The sequence below is a fragment of the Dysidea avara genome, chromosome 4 (assembly GCF_963678975.1).
Source record: "Dysidea avara chromosome 4, odDysAvar1.4, whole genome shotgun sequence".
Classification (NCBI taxonomy): domain Eukaryota; kingdom Metazoa; phylum Porifera; class Demospongiae; order Dictyoceratida; family Dysideidae; genus Dysidea; species Dysidea avara.
Genome location: NC_089275.1, coordinates 27,401,831 through 27,425,231, shown reverse-complemented (window position 1 = coordinate 27,425,231; position 23,401 = coordinate 27,401,831). Strand labels below are relative to the sequence as shown.

The 23,401-nt window shown below is 37.6% G+C and overlaps 1 protein-coding gene and 1 long non-coding RNA gene across 2 annotated transcripts in view; both read right to left on the bottom strand.

The window, feature by feature from the left end:
* Positions 1-23,401, bottom strand: part of LOC136253714 (uncharacterized) — a 124,771-nt gene that overhangs the window by 56,681 nt on the left and 44,689 nt on the right. Inside the window, exons 11-12 of the mRNA XM_066046372.1 lie at positions 21,024-21,311; positions 749-1,057 (exon numbers count right to left, since the gene is read on the bottom strand). Of these exons, the coding sequence (XP_065902444.1) occupies positions 749-1,057; positions 21,024-21,311 (597 nt within the window). The remainder of the gene's footprint in view (positions 1-748; positions 1,058-21,023; positions 21,312-23,401) is intronic.
* LOC136254591 (uncharacterized) lies at positions 4,489-7,146 on the bottom strand. The gene is made up of 3 exons (XR_010700564.1): positions 6,654-7,146; positions 5,306-5,377; positions 4,489-4,792 (listed from the first exon to the last, which is right to left on the bottom strand). It is a non-coding gene; the product is annotated as an uncharacterized lncRNA (long non-coding RNA).

Sequence of the window (23,401 nt, the reverse complement as noted above, 5' to 3'; positions counted from 1 at the left end):
CTTGGGTAATGCGTGGATGCGTATTTCTACCTACTACATGTCATCCATAGAGCAGACCACTGAAAAGCACAAAGAGGACAACTTTGATTTAAATAGGTGAGGCCTAACTACGTAATTTTATTAACTTACTTACTGTCATAACAGTGATGTTAGTAGGTTTAATTTAGTACAAAATGTTAACACTAAAAAACCAGATCCCACAATTACGTTTTTTGGCGCTGTGTGTAAATGATGCATAAATAACATCTCAACGGCTATAAGCCCACACCACTGTCGATCATCAGATACTGATGTATAAAAGAAACAAGGCGAAACCTCTGTAGTTCTTTCACCTATCAGCTGAGTGTGCCTAGAATGATATCACTTATACCATGAGTCATGACTGCATCAGGTTTTGCAGATATACACACCCTTAGCCCTCGGGCTTGTGGCCCTCATGTTTCATTCGTATATATCAGCAAAATCCCTCACAGCCGTGGTATAACTATTACATATACACTGATTGTACCTCTATAACATACATGGTTCAGTTTACATATGCATAATATGGCACTTTACCACATATAATACAATAATTATGCAAAATTATGCACTGACATGTACAGGTAATAATGCACCTTTAATATATTTTACTACTTCTACACATCAATATGTGATATTGTATTTTGGCTATTTTGTCTTTGAACATAGTGGTACAGTGTTTTATGAGATGTAGTTATATAAAACAGTCATTATCTCATTGACTCACCAGATTGATTAGTCCAAACACTGAAGTTATAAGTAAAGTTTCCAGCTCCAATATTTGTATATGCCCTTACTGCTACACTGTACTCTTTTTTAGGTTCTAATTCACCAATAATGTGAATAAACACTGTTTGGTTATTGTTTGTGGTCATGTTCATCATCACACTTCTTGCATTAGGTGAGGTGCTGATATTGTAAACAAATATTTCATATGCTATGATAATTCCATTAGTAACATTTGGTCTGAACCAAGTGACATTTAGACTAGTGTTGCTGATAACATTGACAAAAAGACCCCCTGGACTACCAGGTTCTATCAAAAAGAAATTGTATGTATAATAATTAGTCATGAAGTAGTTATGCTCATAAAATTAAGCATTGTGATTTTTCAAAAATTTCTTTTATGCTTTTGAGAAATTCCCATTATAGTGGGAATTTAATCCCTAATTTAGTCATGGCTAAAGACTAATTTTGTAGGGATTAAATGTCCACTAGCATATCTTCAGGTGTACGTAACCTCCCTTGTTTCACTACTTTTTATTTCTATGAATATGATCCCTAATCAAACTTAAAATATCTAATTATTCAAGTAAGAATGATGGTAAACCTATTGTTTCCATCTGAATGTGTACCTCAACTATCAATTGCTTAAAAGTGCCAAATGGCCAATATGCTTTGTTTTCAACTGTTTTCAGCTCATTACACAGCGTTACAAATGAAGAACAGTATGAGAAGTGCCTCTGCAATCAATCCAGTCATTACAGAAAATATAGACAATACCTATTGCAAACATAGTGAAGCCATCATAAACTACCACAAATCAACACCTTGAGCTGTCAGCAAAGAGTAATGGGACATAAAGAAGGACTTATGCATGGTGGCTCATAGCCTTAGCTATTATTGAGTTATGCTTGTGTCTGAAGGTATAAGTCAGTCAGTTAGTCAGTCAGTCAGTCAGTCAGTCAGTCAGTCAGTCAGTCAGTCAGTCAGTCAGTCAGTCAGTCAGTCAGTCAGTCAGTCAGTCAGTCAGTCAGTCAGTCAGTCAGTCAGTCAGTCAGTCAGTCAGTCAGTCAGTCAGTCAGTCAGTAGAAAATCCCTCTAAATAAAAAAGAAATTAAAGTTTCGCTGGAAGCATTTCAGGTCATACTGAAGACAGTGAACACACTTTTAGGCTTACTAGTGCTGCCAAAGCGCTACAAAGTATTGTGAGGCTGCATGGTTTCTGGTAAATATTTTTTGTGATAAAGTGCAAACCTTCATGATCCCAAAAATACAATGCCACTGTACAGTATGAGTAGTACTATAATTATAATTATTACTTAGAAAATACTTAACAAACCAAAACATTCCTGGTGAACATTTCCATTTGCTTGTTGTTCAAAAATGTTCTCTTTGGGAATACTGATGGCTAGTAGGGACCATGGACTGCTTAAAATTTACTTGCAAGAAGTCAATGCAAATCAGTCACTGATAGTGAAATTAAATCTATCTTACACACAGATTCCAATTGTAACATAAACTTACAAGGCCATTTGGTTAGGGCTGTGTGGTATTGAAACTTCAAATAATGTGATATGACTAGATATCGTGATATTATCATATGGTTGACTATTTAATTTAATTGCATTTAATTTAAAATTATATGAATAGTTTAGTAAAAGTTTGTTCAATAGAATGTTTGACTGCTTTATTAAACAGTACTACCTAAACAGTATGGTAGTACCGTTTAGTAAGGTTCCCACTAAAATGATTGGCACTACCCAAAATGCTGCCTCTAAAAACCACCATAGGAATATCATATGCAATGAAAATCACCTTTGCAGAATAGCCTCACTCCATTTAACATCAATTACCACATTAAAAATAGGCAGCCATGTAACAATTCATCAAAACCAGTTCGTCAGCCTGCCTGCCAGCATGCTTGCCTGACCAGTTACAAGGCTGGAGACCAAACAAAGAAATGCATGGCCACAATTTTATGCCATGTATGCACACAATAACAAAGTCACAGGTGACATGTGTCTTTTCTGGTTCTGACAAGTGTCTGCCTTCTGCGCTTTGTTATCCTTTATCTTTAATTACATGATTGTCTTCTTCTTCATGCACTAAAATTATAATGAGAAATTTATTTTCCATATTGGGTATTGGTAAAACCAGGATGGGAGCGGAAGAGGGAGATTTCTTGGTAAAACCGGGACTGGGAGCTGAGAGATCACATGCACAATACTACAAGCAACTGTTATTTTTGCACTAAAGATGGTTTATTGATGCAGAAGAGGACTCATGCAAGTAGTCTCCCCTCCTTTAAAACATGAGATATTATACGAACTTACAAAAGATTGAGATGCTCTAATAGAGCAGTCAGCCAGCCACTCTATAACAGTCTCACATTCTGTCTCTTAACTGCCACTGACTGCCAGTAGCTTGTTAATGTATTTTTAACAACAAGGTGAAAAGTCTTAGTCTTTTCAAATAAAAAAATCTCCCAGAATGTCACCCCAGCACCCATATCATTGTCTTCCCCTTTGTAGCTGTATGTATGTCATACATGAAGGTTTGTCATACATGAAGGTTTGTCATACATGAAGGTCATACATGAAGGTCACTCCATGTATGACCTTCATTGCTATAAGGTTACTCAGATCCTTTGACCTGCTCCACTGATTTTATTCTACTGAGTTATTGTTGCTCCGGTTGTGTAGAGAGTTGCTAGATCTAGACAGTGAGTGCACTTTCATAGATAGCTATATATATATATATATATCAAGACTCACGGTAGTGAGTCGCGCGGCCAGTAAAGCAGAAACGCGCGCCGCAGACAATAAATGACGCGACCACTACGTGAGGATTTTACAAGAACGAACGTTCTCAAATTTGGCCTTCCTGTAATCCACCCGTCACTTACGCTATCCCTCTGAAACTCTGGAGTTGAACTCATCATGTCACTAGTAACTACCACACAAGCAGTGAAGCAAATCCATGCCGATTGTTTCGTGATCGAGATTGCCGACATGAAAGGGGACGTTTCATTTATTTTTTTATTTTTTTTTTTATCGCATGCGGTTAGACGCAACCGCAGGTGTATGCCTTGCGTTCCTTTGTGCATTCCGAACATTGATCGCCCTGTTATCGCTTCAGTATTCACTCAATCACCTCAAGATTCACATCATCGATTTCACCATACATGATTACCCTACAGTCGTGATTTCAGCACCAAACGAAGTTTCAGTCGTCCTCAGTCGACCTAGAGGCCAAATACAAATCCCAGATTGTTGTTTTCCGCAATACTCGCTTGGCATGTAGGGCAATGTGTCTTTAAACTGTTCTGAAAGTTTCGTTCAGATTGAAACATTTGTTTTCGAGAATGGCTAGTTTGAAATTTGAATTTAGTCGCCCCCACGTCATTTGCTCTCTAAGAATTTTACTCGGAATTTAAAGAATGACGCAGAGCACAACTGCGGTCTCTGGGTATTGATGAACTGGCGCTCTATGTAGTTAATCAGTACATATAGCCACCAAGAAGTGTGCTGCCATAGATTATAGTCCATAGATATAGCTAATCTATGGTGCTGCATACCATCCTTCGTTTTGAAATTAGTCGCCCCCACATAATTTGTCCTCTAAGGGCGCGGCTTAAAGAATGACACAAGAGTACAACTGCGGTTACCAGTTGTTGACACAAGCTGTGAGTAATTAGCACATGTAGCTAGCTTAAAAGGAAGTGTGCAAAATCGCCTAATACAATTGTCACCATGCATTATTGCATTTTATAGCACCCCCACACAAAATTACACATGTAATTACAACATACAGAGGAGACACATGAATACCAAACACTTTTCACAACAATAATGTAAGAATTGTACAATAATGACTGTAATATAACTGCTATGCAAATGTTTTCCAGTGGCCCGCCATGGTAGCAAGTCTCACATGACGGCATGTATATTCATCCAAACACAATGGGAGTAACGAGTGAGTATGATGACAACAAGTTGGTATGACTCCATTTGTAGAATCCAGATGAGTGGGTGTGGCTCCAGTATGTCTAAACGGTTAACAAACATTCCTGTTATAAATACGTGCTAGAGTTGCAATATAATAGTATAGTATTTAAATGCAATAATACATAGTCTCCATTGCATTACTATCAAACGACACTAAGTGGAGGATATTGTTGCATCTCTAGTATGTACACTCTATCAGTACAACCTATCTTAATGGCCACTAGTATAGAAAGACAACCACTCTTGAAAAGCCAATTCCAATTGAGAATTTATACACTGTTACCTGCTGAATGAGTGAAGGTGGCAATAAACAAGTTCCACCGTAATTTATACACGTGATCTGATCCTGTATATTCTGTCAGTGGATGAGATCCACTTGGCCAGGACAAAATGTGACTCAAGTGCCCTGGATGATCATACTCAACCAACTTATGACCCAGTGGCACAATGGAACTGACTATTTATAGAGAATACAATTACATTTATTTCTAAGATGTGTGGATGTGTGGACACATTACAACACATTACATGTACATACAAGACACGCTACGTACTGTTTTAGCATTTCAAGTCACCACATTATACACGTACCAGTCAACAATGCTTCATAGTGCCCATCAGTAAACCTGAAGAAAAGTTACGAAAAATAAAAATTCACATAAGTACAATGAAACCTCATTAATATGGCAGGCTGTGGGACCAAAAAATTTGGCCTGAATAACAAGGTGGCCTTATTAATGAGGTCATAAGTAATGCTTAGCTATATTTGGGACCTACTAGAGGTGGCCAATATAATGAGGTGGTCTTATTAAAGAGGTGGCCACTAAGTGAGGTTTCACTGTACATATAGTTCACAATATTGTGAACAATATTAATGGTTAACGATATACACTGAAACCTGCAGGTCACTTCTTGTGGAAGATTGCTCTCTACACAAAATGACACATTCAGAGATTGTATTTAGATGGATGATACAGTAACGCATTGTGACTTCAATACTCGTGATGTGTCACTGCTAGGCAGCAACCATATACACGGCACTGCCACATCGCACTTGCTCGCACACACAATTTTGCTAACGATTTTACAAATTGATAATTAAGGGGTGTGGCAACTAGCTGTTTCCCGTCTGTACAAGTGGCCACCAAGACAGGTCCACTGTGGATGAAAGCCAGGCATTAGATATTTGGTATTTCATGTGTTGAAGACATTCCAGGGCTTCTGGTAGTCTCAAATCTCACCACAGTTTAACTCAGGCAGTGTTGTGGTCACCACTAAACTACTGGAATGCTGTGTTATGTTCATCTTATGCTTGGCTACTATATTGTAGAACTGAAATGGATACTCTGAAAAATATATCCTATGGATAATGACTTCATCACTTTCTTCATCAGGAGCTTATAAGGACCAACAGTGAAACTTTTTACACTTGGGGCTGACAGTCAACTGCCTATGTATGAAGCAGTGCTTTTGGTGCTCTAACAGATTGGCTGCCCCCTTGCTGCCAGCACTCACTGTCTCATACGCTGTCATACACTAAATCCATCTCTATAGCCAGTTAGAACAGCATGCTTCTTACCTTTTTTTAAGGCCGCATAATGCAGCCACCTCTTTAAAAGGCAAGGTTAGAAAATTTTGTCCCTACGGCCTGAATAATGACCAGTTTTCACTGTACTATTAGTGATTAGTGATCATGGGGGATTATTTATTAAGATACTAAGATATACAAACGCTACAACCTCTAAATATAGCAGTAAATTTTTTACCCTGGTCCAATGTCTCATAATAATCGTGACTTCGTGAGAGACTCTACTGTGACAAATACATGTTTATCATGATATGTGCTAATCGCCTTTTTACAATTAAGTTTTACAACACAAATACATGTATAGTTAAACTCACCAATTGCGACTAAATCCCTTCAACACGAAAAGACAAATAATGAGACAACCTTGGAGACAACAGCCACACAAGCCTATTCTGGTGCGTTTATTTAGTAGTAATATAAATTTTAAAGGCGTTTATTTACAACAGGACATAATTACGCGCCCCTCTATTGTCTCTGTACATACTTGCCTTTTCTTTACTATTCTCATTTCATTTCACAAGATCTCTTGGCAGGGGCGTAGCTTCTTCACTTGAATTAGTCAATGCTTGAAGTAGATCGAGATACTCTAATAAAACAGTCACATTTCTACAAGTGCCATATTTTTATATTGTAAAGTCTGTAAGTAGCTAGTAATTTAAACTATACAATCCGATGCTAAGCAGAAGTTGTAACTATGCTAAATATTGATTGCTGTGTTCAGCGGTGGAGCAAGTAGTTGATATGAGGGGGGCTGGGCTGACCCAGACTTATTTCTATAGTTTAGTAAGGTGAGACCAAAAAAAAAAAAAAAAAAAAAAAAGGTCACAACCAACTGACAAGAGCTTCCACCTCACCAGCTACCATTTCTAGCTGATAAACTACATAAAAATCCTTACATAGCTCGCTACACACTGAATACTTTATTAGAGTGACTGCTCTATTAGAGTATCTCGATCTTTATCACAGTTTTCAGCCCCACTCCAAGAAAGATAATTTCGGTGTGATATCATTCTGAGGGGGGGCTAAGCCCCTCCTCCCCCCCTTTCCGCCGCCTATGGCTGTGTTACAGCTGTTTTGTGACTGCTCTAATAGAGTATCTTGATCGTTTCAATGCAGTACAAGATGAAAGGCAAAGTGTTGTTAAGGGTTTACTAGTTAAAATGGGTGTTAGTTGACTGCAGTTGCATGCCACTAACAGGGCCGTCCAGAGAAATTAGAGGGCCCAGGGAAAAGAGTTAAAGAGGGGCTCAGGGGCAAGGAAGGGTCTAGATCCTGACTGCTCTATTAGAGTATATCGATCTTTCTTTAAACAGGTATTAAAGTGGCCCCTTTCAGGCTGTGGTAGGGGGCAAAATACCCCAGTTACCCCCAATGTGGGCGGCCCTGGCCACTAAAATTACAGTTATATTTTAATATTCTGTCACTGTAATCTGGGGTTTCTGTCAAAACCATGGAAACTCACCTATTGTTATCAACAGTGCATTGCTTATTCTAACAAAAAGTATTGAAATCCCATCCAAAAACAGCTTATAGCTGTAAAAAAAAGTGCGCATCCAAGTAAAGCAGAGTTAACTGCGACAAAAAGTAATGATATCATAATGCGGCCATGTGCGAGGTGTGCAAGTTGTAAAATTAATATTAGCTAATCAGATAATACAATGTTATTGTTAAAGTGTTAATGAGAACTATGTGATGCTGCTAGTTTTTAAGTGTGTGAGCATCTTCATAAATGCCACATAAATTTAATTCTCAATAAAGCAATGTGTATAGATTCTCTGATAATAATAAATAGTTTGAGTTTGGCCGCCTTTCCTGTATACAGCAATGCTACGAACAAAGGAAAGGTGGCCAAACTCAAACTATTTATTACTATCAGAGAATCTATACACATTGCTTTATTGAGAATTAAATTTATGTGGCATTTATGAAGATGCTCACACACTTCAAAACTAGCAGCATCACATAGTTCTCATTAACACTTTAACAATAACATTGTATTATCTGATTAGCTAATATTACAACTTGCACACCTCGCACATGGCCGCATTATGATATCATTACTTTTTGTCGCAGTTAACTCTGCTTTACTTGGACGCGCACTTTTTTTACAGCTATAAGCTGTTTTTGGATGGGATATATATCTAATCAAAAACAGCCAAGCTGTAAAAAAAGGAGTGCGGCCCTTGAAAAGGCTATGGTGAAAAAAGATGTTAAATCCAAGGTGGCGGCCAAGAAATGGCTGTGATGGTAGGTTAATGGTAAAAATTTTAATAATGACAATTCAGGTGAATTTGGTGCCGATTGACACATCTTTTTTCACCATAGCCTTTTCAAGGGCCGCACTCCTTTTTTTTACAGCTTGGCTGTTTTTGATTAGATTTCACTTCTTTTTGTATTTGTATACCCCAAAGATGGCCTATGGCCAGCTTTGGGGCTTTTTAACCTATATATTTTTCTTTACCACAGGAAAAAGAAAAAGATGAAGCAGATTTTATAAACACTTTAACTCATTCTGATTTTATCAGTAAATGTACAAATTATATATATAATGCATATATCAAGAGTTCATAATATAAAAAGAGAGCATATATTTATTACATGTCAATTAATCCCCACAGGATAATTTGCAGCTGATCTCTCTACTGGGTGACTTGAAATGTAGCTGAAATCTCTACAGGGTGATCTGCTTGTACGTAGATGAACTCTTTACAGGATTCTCTCTACAGGGTGACTTGACTCTAGCTGAACTCTCTGCAGGGTTATCTGTTTGTAGTTGAATTCTCTACAGGGTGATTTGTTTGCAGCTGAACTCTCTACAAGGTAACTTCTTCTAGCTGATCTGTCTACAGGGTGACTTGTTTCTAGCTGGTCTCTCTACAGGACGATTTGTTTGTAGCTGAATTCTCTACAGGGTGATGTGTTTGCAGCTGAACTCTCTACATGGTGGTTGCTTTGTAGCTGAACTCTCTAAAAGGTGACTTCTTCTAGCTGAACTCTCTACAGTGTGATCTTTTCATAGCTGAACTCTCTACAGGATGATTTGTTTGCAGCTAAACTCTCTACATGATGATTTCTTTGTAGCTGAACTCTCTACAGGGTGATTTCTTTGTAGCTGAACTCCCTACAAGGTAACTTCTTCTAGCTGATCTATCTACAGGGCGATTTGTTTGTAGCTGAACTCTCTACAGGTGATTTGTTTGTAGCTGAACTCTCTACAAGGTGATACTTCTAGGTGATCTCTCTACAGGATGACTTGTTTCTAACTGAACTCTAAACAGGGTGATCTGTTCATAGCTGAACTTTCTACTGGGTGATTTGTTTGCAGCTAAACTCTCTACATGGTGGTTTCTTTGTAGCTGAACTCTCTACAAGGTAACTTATACTACCTGATCTCTCTACAATGTGACTTGTTTCCAGCTGATCTGTGATTAGTTTGTATCTGAACTCTGTACAGGTTGATTTGTTTGCAGCTGAACTCTCTACAAGGTAGCTGATCTGTCTACAGCGTGACTTGTTTCTAGCTGGTCTCTCTACAAGACAATTTGTTTGTAGCTGCATGAACTCTCTACAGTGTGATCTTTTCATAGCTGAACTCTCTACAGGATGACTTGTTTACAGCTGAACTCTCTACATGATGATTTCTTTGTAGCTGAATTCTCTACAGGGTGATTTCTTTGTAGCTGAACTCCCTACAAGGTAACTTCTTCTAGCTGATCTATCTACAGGGCGATTTGTTTGTAGCTGAACTCTCTACAGGTGATTTGTTTGTAGCTGAACTCTCTTCAAGGTGATCCTTCTAGGTGATCTCTCTACAGGATGACTTGTTTCTAACTGAACTCTCAACAGGGTGATCTGTTCATAGCTGAACTTTCTACTGGGTGCTTTGTTTGCAGCTAAACTCTCTACATGGTGATTTCTTTGTAGCTGAACTCTCTACAAGGTAACTTATACTACCTGATCTCTCTACAATGCGACTTGTTTCCAGCTGATCTGTGATTTGTTTGTATTTGAACTCTGTACAGGCTGATTTGTTTGCAGCTGAACTCTCTACATGGCGGTTTCTTTGTAGCTGAACTCTCTACATGGTGACTTCTTCTAGATGATCTCTCTACAGGGTGACTTGTTTCTAGCTGAACTCTCTACAGGTGATTTGTTTGCAGCTGAACTCTCTACATGGTGGTTTCTTTGTAGCTGAACTCTCTACAAGGTAACTTCTTCTAGCTGATCTTGCTACAGGGTGATTTGTTTGTAGCTGAATTCTCTACAGGGTGATTTATTTGCAGCTGAACTCTCTACAAGGTGACTTCTTCAAGCTGAACTCTCTACAGAGTGATTGATTTTTTTTGCAGCTGAACTCTCTATATGGTGGTTGCTTTGTAGCTGAACTCTCTAATAGGTGACTTCTTCTAGCTGAACTCTCTACAGGGTGATATTTTCATAGCTGAACTCTCTACAGGATGATTTGTTTGCAGCTGAACTCTCTACATGATGATTTCTTTGTAGCTGAACTCCCTACAAGGTAACTTCTTCTAGCTGATCTATCTACAGGGCGATTTGCTTGTAGCTGAGTTCTCTACAGGGTGTTTGTTTGCAGCTGAACTCTCTACATGGTAGTTTCTTTGTAGCTGAACTCTCTACAATGTGACTTGTTTCTAGCTGAACTCTCTACAGGTGATTTGTTTGCAGCTGAACACTCTACATGGTGGTTTCTTTGTAGCTGAACTCTCTACAAGGTAACTTCTTCTAGCTGATCTTTCTACAGGGTGATTTGTTTGTAGCTGAATTCTCTACAGGGTGATTTATTTGCAGCTGAACTCTCTACAAGGTGACTTCTTCTAGCTGAACTCTCTACAGAGTGATTGATTTTTTTGCAGCTGAACTCTCTACATGGTGGTTTCTTTGTAACTGAACTCTCTACAGGGTGATTTGTTTGTAGCTGAACTCTCTACAGGGTGATCTGTTCGTAGCTGAACTCCCTACATAGTAACTTCTTCTAGCTGATCTTTCTACAGGGCGATTTTTTCGTAGCTGAGTTCTCTACAGGGTGATTTGTTTGCAGCTGAACTCTCTACATGGTAGTTTCTTTGTAGCTGAACTCTCTACAATGTGACTTCTCCTAGCTGAACTCTCTACATGGTGACTTCTTCTAGATGATCTCTCTACAGGGTGACTTGTTTCTAGCTGAACTCTCTACAGGTGATTTGTTTGCAGCTGAACTCTCTACATGGTGGTTTCTTTGTAGCTGAACTCTCTACAAGGTAACTTCTTCTAGCTGATCTTTCTACAGGGTGATTTGTTTGTAGCTGAATTCTCTACAGGGTGATTTATTTGCAGCTGAACTCTCTACAAGGTGACTTCTTCTAGCTGAACTCTCTACAGAGTGATTGATTTTTTTTGCAGCTGAACTCTCTACACATGGTGGTTGCTTTGTAGCTGAACTCTCTAATAGGTGACTTCTTCTAGCTGAACTCTCTACAGGGTGATATTTTCATAGCTGAACTCTCTACAGGATGATTTGTTTGCAGCTGAACTCTCTATATACATGATGATTTCTTTGTAGCTGAACTCTCTACAGGGTGATTTGTTTGTAGCTGAACTCCCTACAAGGTAACTTCTTCTAGCTGATCTATCTACAGGGCGATTTGTTTGTAGCTGAGTTCTCTACAGGGTGTTTGTTTGCAGCTGAACTCTCTACATGGTAGTTTCTTTGTAGCTGAACTCTCTACAATGTGACTTGTTTCTAGCTGAACTCTCTACAGGTGATTTGTTTGCAGCTGAACACTCTACATGGTGGTTTCTTTGTAGCTGAACTCTCTACAAGGTAACTTCTTCTAGCTGATCTTTCTACAGGGCGATTTGTTCGTAGCTGAGTTCTCTACAGGGTGATTTGTTTGCAGCTGAACTCTCTACATGGTAGTTTCTTTGTAGCTGAACTCTCTACAATGTGACTTCTTCTAGCTGAACTCTCTACAGGATGACTTGTTTCTAGCTGATCTCTCTACAGGGTGACTTCTTTCTAGCTGAACTCTCTACAGGGGATTTGTTTGCAGCTGAACTTTCTACATGGTGGTTTCTTTATAGCTGAACTCTCTACAAGGTGACTTCTTCTAGCTGAACTCTCTACAGAGTGATTGATTTTTTTGCAGCTGAACTCTCTACATGGTGGTTTCTTTGTAACTGAACTCTCTACAGGGTGATTTGTTTGTAGCTGAACTCTCTACAGGGTGATCTGTTCGTAGCTGAACTCCCTACATAGTAACTTCTTCTAGCTGATCTTTCTACAGGGCGATTTGTTCGTAGCTGAGTTCTCTACAGGGTGATTTGTTTGCAGCTGAACTCTCTACATGGTAGTTTCTTTGTAGCTGAACTCTCTACAATGTGACTTCTTCTAGCTGAACTCTCTACAGGATGACTTGTTTCTAGCTGATCTCTCTACAGGGTGACTTGTTTCTAGCTGAACTCTCTACAGGGGATTTGTTTGCAGCTGAACTTTCTACATGGTGGTTTCTTTATAGCTGAACTCTCTACAAGGTGACTTCTTCTAGCTGATCTCTCTGCAGGGTGATTTGTTTGTAGCTGAACTCTCTACAGATGATTTGTTTGTAGCTGAACTTTCTACAAGGTGATACTTCTAGCTGATCTCTCTACAGGATTACTTTTTCCTAACTGAACTCTCAACAGGGTGATCTGTTCATAGCTGAACTTTCTACTGGGTGATTTGTTTGCAGCTTAACTCTCTACATGGTGATTTCTTTGTAGCTGAACTCTCTACAAGGTAACTTCTTCTAGCTGATCTTTTTACAGGGCATGTTTGTTTGTATCTGAGTTGTGATTGGTTTACAGCTGAACTCTCTACATGATGGTTTCTTTGTAACTGAGCTCTCTACAAGGTGACTTCTTCTAGCTGATACAGGGTGACTTGTTTCTAGATGAACTCTCTACAGGGTGACTTGCATGTAGCTGGATTGTCTATCAGATTAACTGTTTGTAGCTGAATTCCGTACAGAATATCCTGCAATGTAATATAATTCTGTAATGGAGAAAGTTATAAACGTAGCTGAATGCTCTATTAGGGTGACTGTTCTAATAGAGTATTTCGATCTCGCATTTGCTACACGTAGTTGCCTTTCGAATCATAACTCAGTGGTTTGTAATGTGATTCTTCTGTACTACTGCAAGGACTTTCTATGATGATTATTCCAGCTACACACTGATTTTCAGCTCATTGCTCTAAGCGGTTTGCCTGATAAACACGAAAACTAATAGTATTTTATTCATAAAAATCGATCGCGTAATTTTGACACAGGTTGGGTTTTGTGTCATATCTCCGTGGTCTTTATCCCGATTCCTTTCAAACCACAACAGACACTCCTACGATGGTTGCTCCATCTACATAGCAATTTTTAACTGATTCCTCAAAGGAGTTTACCCTGTAGGCGTGACAGACCTTCGACCTTATTTTACGCAAATATTATTATTATTATTTATTATTTGTTAATTGGTACAAGGAAGACAAAGTCTTATAAAAACCAATCTCAATACATCTAAATAAAATCAAACCGGCGGTCATATAAAAATACATCTACTTTAGTCTTAAAGATCAGTACATTAGGTGCAGATACAATTTCGTGGGGTAAGGTGTTCCAATCATTGACGATTCTCTGTGAAAAACTATGACCTCTAATAGCAGTGTTAAAGCGATTTTTGTAAAGTTTGAGTCCATTTGATCGGGTGGGGTTGGTATTAACAGTAAAAAAATAGTCTTTGTCCACAGATACTAAATTGTTCAGGATTTTGTAAGTCATAATCAGATCCATTCTGGTTCGACGGTAAAGTAAGCTGGGTAGATTAAGTTCTTGGAGTCTTTCAGAGTATGTCAAATTATAGAAGGAGGGTATAAGTTTTGTGGCTCTTCTTTGAACTGCTTCTAATTTACGAATGTTTTTCATAAGATGAGGGTTCCAGACAGTTGACGCATAGTCCAAAATTGGGCGAACAAGAGTAACGTATAATAATCTTATTGTGTTGGCATCCCTGGAGGCAAAGGTACGTTTAATAATTCCCAATACCCTGTTAGCTTTCATTACAATTTGATTAACATGAGATGTAAACTTCAAATCTTTATCAAATACTACACCCAGATCTTTTTCCTCCACAACCATGGAGATCATATTTGCTTCATTTTCGGATGAGAAATAATACTCTGTGTTTGATGAATGTCCAATTGTGCTGTAGTGACATTTAGGAAGGTTAAGGAAGGATAGCCATGTGTCACACCATTGCAAAGTGGCATCAATGTCTTCTTGCAGAATGGAGGAATCTTCAGATGAGCAGATGGGGCGATAAAGTTTTGTGTCGTCAGCAAAGATACCCAAATAGCTCTGTATACAGTCAGGTAGGTCGTTGACATATATAATAAATAAGATGGGACCAAGCACACTACCCTGCGGGACACCACTAGTGACAGTAGACCACTCAGAGAGTGCTCCACGAACAACTACTCGTTGCTTCCTGTTTGATAAAAAAGCTTTAATCCAATGAAGTATCGAGCCATTAACACCATATGCTTCTAACTTAGTCAGCAAACGTCTGTGGGGAACCTTATCAAAAGCTTTTTGGAAATCTAGGTACACAACATCAACACTAGTTCCATCATCGATACACCTAGTCCAGTGTTCCATAACAGTCAATAGCTGCGTCTCACAAGATCTCCTGCTACGAAACCCATGTTGCTCATTGCAAAAAAAGTCATTTGCTTGGAAGTAAGACATTATCCTATTTTTAATAATTGACTCAAGCATTCTGCAAAATATTGAAGTAAGGCTGATTGGGCGATAATTGCTAGGAAGATTTGTATCACCTTTCTTATGAATGGCAGTGACTGTTGCTAGTTTCCAGCATGAAGGCAAAGAGGACTCCTGTAACGATTTATTAAATAGGAGATAGAGGGGTAAAATAAGTCCATCTTTGATTTCTTTCAACACACGTGGGTGACAGTTGTCTGGGCCACAAGATTTATTTGGCTTAAGCCGGTTGAGTTCAGTTAATATATCACAGTGTGTGATGGTAATATTGCCTAAGTGGTGGCCCATAGATTTATCTGGTAAAGATGGCAGATCTGCTTCTGGCTCAATAGTAAATACACTAGAGAAAAAATCATTTAAACATTGAGCTGTTTCACGATCAGAACAGGTGAATGATCCATCCCCTTTCCTTAAGGACATGATATCACAGCGCACTTTTGCATTCTCTCTAACATATTTCCAGAACACAGATGGATTTTCTTTGACACTATCAACAAGCTTAAGTTCAAAATTGGATTTAGCTCTTTTAACAGTAGCAGTGGCAATGTTTCTCTTTGTGGTGTAGGAAAGATAATCGACATGATGGTGAGTGGCTTTATAGGTGTTCCATGCTTTATGTTTCTGTTTAATTGCTTTAAGAGTAGAAGAATTTAGCCACTTAGGTTTAGAATTAGATTCAAACGTTTGAGTAGGAACATATTTGTCAATAAGAAATAACAGTTTAGAGTGGAAAAGTAGCCACATTTTCTCAGTATTGAGTCCTTCAAAGAGTACTTCCCAGTTGGTGTTCAATAAATCTCTAGTAATTGAAATAATCGGTCATAACTCCGTGAATGTTCATCGGATTCCTACCAAAGTTGGTACAGAAATCCGCCTTAATGAGCCCTTTACGTGTGCCAAATTTCAGCCCAATCTGAGCACGAATTCGTGTTTTATGGCAGATTTTTCGAAATGTGCGAAATGAAGAAGTAGAAGAAAAAAACGAAGAATTCAAAACTAAATTTTGTTCGCTCGTATCTCGGAAATGGCTCGAGCGATTTTCTTCAAATTTGGTGTGTAGACTCCCCTTGCTGGCCAGCACCTCTCTAGCAAATTTGGTTCCAATCGGATAAGGGATCACAGAGCTACATAGGTGTGAAATTGCGTTTTCTTTCTTCCTGTTAATATACTCACGAGTGGCACGCCGGCTTCTTGGGTCGCACGACACACTACCGTGTGTCTTGATATTGTCAGTTTATAAATTCATTAAACATTTGGATTTTGTACAGCAAGAAATTTTCTTTGTGAGTTAGCAATAAAAGTTTCTTAAACTATCAGACTGGTTTGATTGATTGATTTATAAATTACCCTCTGAGTCTTTGCCAGGATTGTCCAAAGCACCATGCACCTTTATGAACTGGAGTGTATGTGAGCACTTCCTGTCTAAAGGAACAACTCCACTCTGCAATAAACGTTAACAGTATAAGGTAGCCAATGGAAGAGCCTATCTCTTTCAGGAACCTAAAACAAGCCATCTTGACCTGTGGACTTCCTAAGATCCAGAGAGTTCAGATGAGAGAGGACCAAAGATTCAGAAATCTCAGCAAAAGTAAAGTGAATGGATTATAGTGTCACATAAAGTAGCAGGTATTGCAAAGTTGTCAGCAGATTGATGTGATGAAGTGACACATCACTGCCACAGTTTTGAAATGTTTATTAAGGGAGTCTGAAGTAAATGAATCATTCAATGCTGCTTTTATGATCAATTCTTCCAATTATGCTATTAACGCATGACTACATATAAGAAGCTTTTTGTAGACAATTCTTGCTCTGCAACACTGACGACTGAAAATGATCTACCTTGGCTTGGTGTAGCTACCATGACTTTGAGGACAAATTTCCATTCCTATACCATCTAACAAGTATATAAAAGACATTTCTGATAGTTACGTTCTTGGTCCTTTTCTTAAATAAAATAACATGTATCAGGAATGCTTCAAGGTATCAAGTTAATATATAACACAAGATATAGATAAATATTCAATGCCTTATATGTTAGCTACAAAAGAGAAAAATTGACCATTGAGCCAAATTGAAAAAGTATGCATGCACCTAAAAAATCATGAGTAGTGAATACTGTGGCAAATAGTGAACTTCACTACAAATTCTTAGTCGGATGCATGCTCACCATTTGCCATGGTAGCTATAGTGCAAGAACTCATAAATGTCCATATGAACTTTTACCCATAACGTCTTAGTGCTTTGATCTATTGATAAATGAATGGCACCATTCAACTCAGCGCGTTATTCTGCATAATATGGTATATATTTACTACTCATTTTTACTGTTTGGTTTTCCAAAGTTGGGTCACATAAATGATGTCAATTCATCAGGATGGATTTCATAAAGAATAAGATGTTGCCAGGCAAATGCATTAAATACAGTATAGCTACCATCATTAAGTCAGTGGAACAAGCCATAGCATGGGAAGGACAACAGTGAGTCTGACAGTACTAATGGATTAGACTTTTAGAATAATATAGTGTTACATCGGCATGCATCACTTCAGGGACTGTGCATGGGGACAGAACTCAAATTGAGAAATTTTCCCAAGATAAATTTTGATTTAGTAGGACAATTAAGTAGCAAAGCATGAGGTGGAGCAAGTCAAAGAGTCTGATAGCAATGAATGTCGCACATGGAGTTTGAAGCATACAGCTACAAAATGCAAACAGTGCATGATGGATGACTTTCTGGGAGCATGATTCCCACCCAGCATAGCTAATCTTTTTTTAAGGTGTTCTATTAACAAGCTACTGGCAGTTAAGAGACAGAATAATATTATGAGACTGTTCTATAAGAGTGGCTGACTACTCTATTAGAGTATCTCGATCTTTTGTAAAAAGTATTGCAATTCCCTAGCTTAGCTACAGTAGCTATAGCTAGTTCGTATAATATCTCATGTTTGGAAGGAAGGGAGACTACTTGCATGAGTCCTCTTCTGCATCAATAAAATAATCTTTAGTGCAAAAATAACAGTTACTTGTAGTATTGAGTACGTGATCTCCCAGCTTCCAGTCCCAGTTTTACCAAGAAATCTCCCACTCCCGCTCCCCTCCTGGTTTTACCAATACCCTCTATATCGACACGTGCCACAGAACTATTTGAAACAGTAGTTAATATGTGTAGCTGCACTGCTGTACTTATAAAATGATCGCATAGGATGACACCCTTAATGATCAGAATACCATCATACCCTGTTGGAGTTGGATGACCAATGCCCTTAAGGACTTAGCTGTAATCAGTAGTAAGTAATATACAGCATTAAACCATGTCCCTTTAATCTATTGCATACAGCTCAACAAAAATTAAAAACACTCTAATACCATAGAGCCTGGTTGTTAGGTGCATATGCTTAACAAAACTCCACAAAAACATGAATTTGTTAATAGTATGCATCTAATAAGAAAACCTTATAATGAAAGTTCATGGATTAACTCTTTTGGTGTGGTGTGATTCACAGTCACCATGTGTACAAATATGTGGAGTCCAGTTCCTGTGCAAATCCTTCATGTTGAACATGCCAGATTTACATGCTGCAGAAGACCGTTTGACTTGGTAAGCATAGTGTAAACCACATAATTATTGGCCATGTACCACATCAAATTTCAAGCCTGACACAGATGACAAACCTCTACAGTTCTTCTCTTGTACAACTGCACCTCATGTTGGTGCTTAGTGACTGTCCACGTGTGCTCGTCAACCATGATTAAGTACGGAGTATGCACTTGTGTGTTTAACATATACATGCACTTAACATATACGTTCGCTTAAAAACTATACAGACTCTATGGTAAAGTAGTCACAGCCACATGTGTAGATATTACATAGCTATGCTATGACAAAAAGTTTGCAATTAACAAATTATTGATTTAAAAATGAAGTAGAGTTTCAGCAATGAAAGGTAGTAATACAAGAAATACTAATGATGGTAGTGGGAAAATCCCTACCTTGGAATTAAACAGATGGTGGTAACATGTCAATGTAGGGATTTTCCCACATTGACTAGCTACCATCATTTATAATTTTCTGGTTTAACCACCTTTTATCACCAGAACCCTTCATTTTAAATTAAGAGTTATTTCAATTGCACTAGTTAATGGAATACCGATATCAATTTTGCATAGCTGATTAGCAACTTCATTGTTCAGTAGCATCACATGACAGTCAACAGAACAGTACATCTAGTATTATAGGATAAAAGTCGCCACTGTATTAATCATAAACATGCATCAGAGCTAAAACGCATTGATGGTAATACTATAATATCATCCACTATATAAAATTTAGTTTTGTTATTATCATCGGTCACTATATAAACCCACCCCGTTGGGTAATTTATTAATTGAAAATTTTATAGTATAATTATTGCAGTGTTTTCTAGCCTATTTAGGTGTAAATTATTCAGCAAGCATGCACAATTTATACTACAACAGTGTTAACATGGTAATATTAGAATCTAATTTAAACATTCCTTTGTATTGCTGGCTTTTATCTATCTTTTTCCTACAGGTAAACAGAAGAACTAAATTTTAATTATTTTACTTCATATTAGTTACTGAACATCACATGTACATAGGAATCTTGAAATGCACTTGGTACATGCATACATATAATATTATGGTTGGTCACATCATAACTCATTGATAATTAAGCAGATTTTCATTACATTACTGAAGGTTTGTACCATAATTCACTTTATTTCGTGCAAAAAAATTCATGAAAATATTTTTGTATGATTTATGTAAATGACTGCTCTATTAGAGTAGTTTGATCTTATATAAAAATTTTCGTGCAACAAATTTTCGTACAAGTTTTGCTTTTACAATGAAAAAAAAAACAAATTACAGTACCTTATAGTAGTTACCTGACATTTACAACTAGTTTTCATAAGCGGTTTAGCCAGTAGGCATAACAAACAAATTGCTATGAGGCCAACTGCTCTATTAGAGTATCTCGATCGTGTGACACATGTTTGTTTGGTAAGCATGACTATTTATTTAAAACATTGTAGTAGTAGTACGTAGTAGTAGTAGGTAGTAGTAGTACTCTAATAGAGTGCACATTTTTTCTGAGCGCATGTAACACAATGCACATAGAATGTACTAGACCAATCTAGAATTTCCATGGATAGATCTATGAAATTATATTACTAAACTAGAACTTCTGATTAAATGAGATGAGCAACTGACAGCAGTGGCATAGCAGCAAAGGGCTTGGGTATAGGTGTGTAGGTCCCTGGCTTGAACTGTGAATGATTTTTTAAAGTCTTCTGTGTACTTCTACATAAATTGGAAGATAAAATGCACTATAATATGCTCTTTATATGCTTCAAACTTGAAAAGAATCCAATAAGGCTTACAAGTGTTATGACAACTTTTATAAGTGATGCAAAAAGAAAATTAACATGGCAGAAGAATAAAAATATGAAGAAAATGAGACAAACTTTGAAGGTGAACATTTCAATAACCATTGGGCTGATTTACTCAAATTTATAACCGAAGATGTCTCACATTGAGAGATTTTTCACAGAAAAACAGGCTATTTCTGTTCAACCGTTACTGAGGTATGAAGGTATGAAAATAGTTGGCTCCTATAAAATACACATTTGTCTGTCTCATTCCCAAACACATTGGCTTTCCTTGGCCAGACAACACACTATTGTGTGTATTGACGTATGCATACATGTGACCTGACCTTGAAAGCCAACTGTTACATAACATGAAATGTCTATGCTATCACTTGTTAGTAAAACAGTTGGCTTTCTAAGTCAGTCACACATTCATCTGGATAAAATGATCAGATTATTACATTAACAAAGAAACAATTAAAATACTTACTGTACTCATCAGTTTTTACAGTCAGTATGTCACTTCCATTACCCTCAGTGATAGTAGTGGCAAACACTTGAATTTGGTAAGTAGTGAATATCTCCAAATTGTTGATGACAGCTGATTCAGAATCATTAATAATCATGCTATTACGTCTTATGAAGCAACGTAGTCTAGTACTGTACATAATACGATATGATTTCACAATACCATTGGGTGTTATTGGTGGTTGCCAAGTCACATTCATAGATGTGGAACTGATATTGTTTACAGTGACATTTACTGGAGCACTTGGAGCTATGGAGTAAAATGAGATAATTTATGCTGTTATAATAACTAAAGAACAAAATTGTGTCTGCAAAATGCTGCTACAAAAAAACCACCTCACATTTTACACAGCAAAAATGCTTTTACAGAACTGTTTAATATTAAAAAAGTACTTCTCAACATACATACGTAGTGCCAGATTACAATGTTATAATGCTCATATATACAATCACATAGTGCATGTACATAATACAATTATTATGTAGGTTGTTAATTGTTACAATGTTTCAAAGTCAGTGGTAGATATTCATGCACTTTAAAACACATTTTTTAAAGCAATTTTATGTCCTTGGCCCCATCACAATGATGGTGGCTTCACTGCTGCACAGGAGATAGTCATGACCAAGCCTGCTTCCAGGTTGAGAGATCTTATTAACATTCATGGCCTAATGAGTTTGCTTTCTTAATTATGAAAGATGCAGAGCACAATACACTCTATTGCCACACATTCCAGAGAGCTTCCAAGTAGAAGGAGAAATATAGCTCCACACAGTCTAATCAAGCTTTTTCAAGTTCATTATAAAGTATTGCCTGGTTTTTATGAATTACATTTGCATTGTAGTTTTCATCAGTATTTTATACTGGAATTATGAAGTGGCAAAATATGAAATCGTGCCTGATCAGATCACCACAAAGAGACTATTTTCATTATACCTAAGCAGACCTAGGATGTTGATGAATTGGTCATGCCAGTTGAAAACCTGGCAATCAAAAAGGCATTTTAAGCTTTCTAGCTTTTTTCTAAAACACCAAATTTTTAGCTAAACCATCTTTATGATATACTTATGTAAGTGAAAATCAAACTTTAAACAGCTTTTTCTGTTGCAGTGTAAAGGTAGTGTGTTTGAGGAATGGCTTGGTAAGCAACTTGTCAAAGGATATTCAGTGTGATTTGCATTGGGTAATGGCCAAAACTATATTAGAGAAAATAATGTATTGCATGTCAATAAGTGGATAAATTTGTATACAGGAATATGTTATCGACCTCCATGACAATGACAAGGTAGATTCACAGTCAATATTCTCATTAACTTACTGAGGCAATGAAAAATGTTCACTTGATATTCACTGGAAGTATGGTCTTTGCTTTGATGCGGCAAGTACAAAGTCAGGAACTAAAAGCGGTGTTCTTAAGCTTAACACAGATATCGAACACACTGTTAGGGTCACACATTAAATCTTACTGCTTCTGATACCACTATGGATGATAAACACTCTAGATACAGTTCATGAAATTTACGAACTGGAAAATCATCACCCAGAATAGATGTATACCTTAGCAGATCAACAGGAAGTTCAAAGTGATGTAACATGGGTACAAGTGATTTGCGTGATGTATACAAACAAGCATAAGGGTGAGTGCATATATTTATATATATATATATATATATATATATATATATATATATATCAGGCGAATCACAAGTTCCCATGTTACAGCTATATGCTAATATGTTCCACTTGGATGGCTCACCTGTAAATGTGGGAAACTACAGGCGTCCTTCCCAAGTGTATTTACACTGGGCCATGTGAATTTCAATCATTATAACCTAATGTACATAAGAACAATGACAAAGCAACAAAGCAGTGGTGGAGGAAGTAGTTGATATGAGGGGGTAGGGGGTGACTGGAGTAGAGTCTCTGGCAGCAGGGGGTCTGGGGGCGCAGTGCCCCAGAAGCTGTAGCCATTTTAGCTTTCACAATGTCTCAAAGTTCACCAAAATTAATTTATGGGTACAATTTAAAGCATTTTAACTAAAACACCAACTTTTATTTAAAACAGGCTATTCTCTGGTTAAAAACTGTTTTTGGCAAAGTTGACTACAGGGGGTAGGTACAAACAGTGGACCCGGGGACCAAGCTGTGGAAATCCAACTCTGCTTGGAATTTTATATACTTCATGGCATTCTATACTTGTACTAGGTACCTCTGCAAGTAGTCTTGCATGGCCAATCCATCTTTTCCCCCTCATAGCGTCTTGCACGATGTTTATACCAAAAAATAATAGAAATTATAAGCACCTCTGAAAAAGTGTCTGAAGCTGACAGCATGTATAGGCC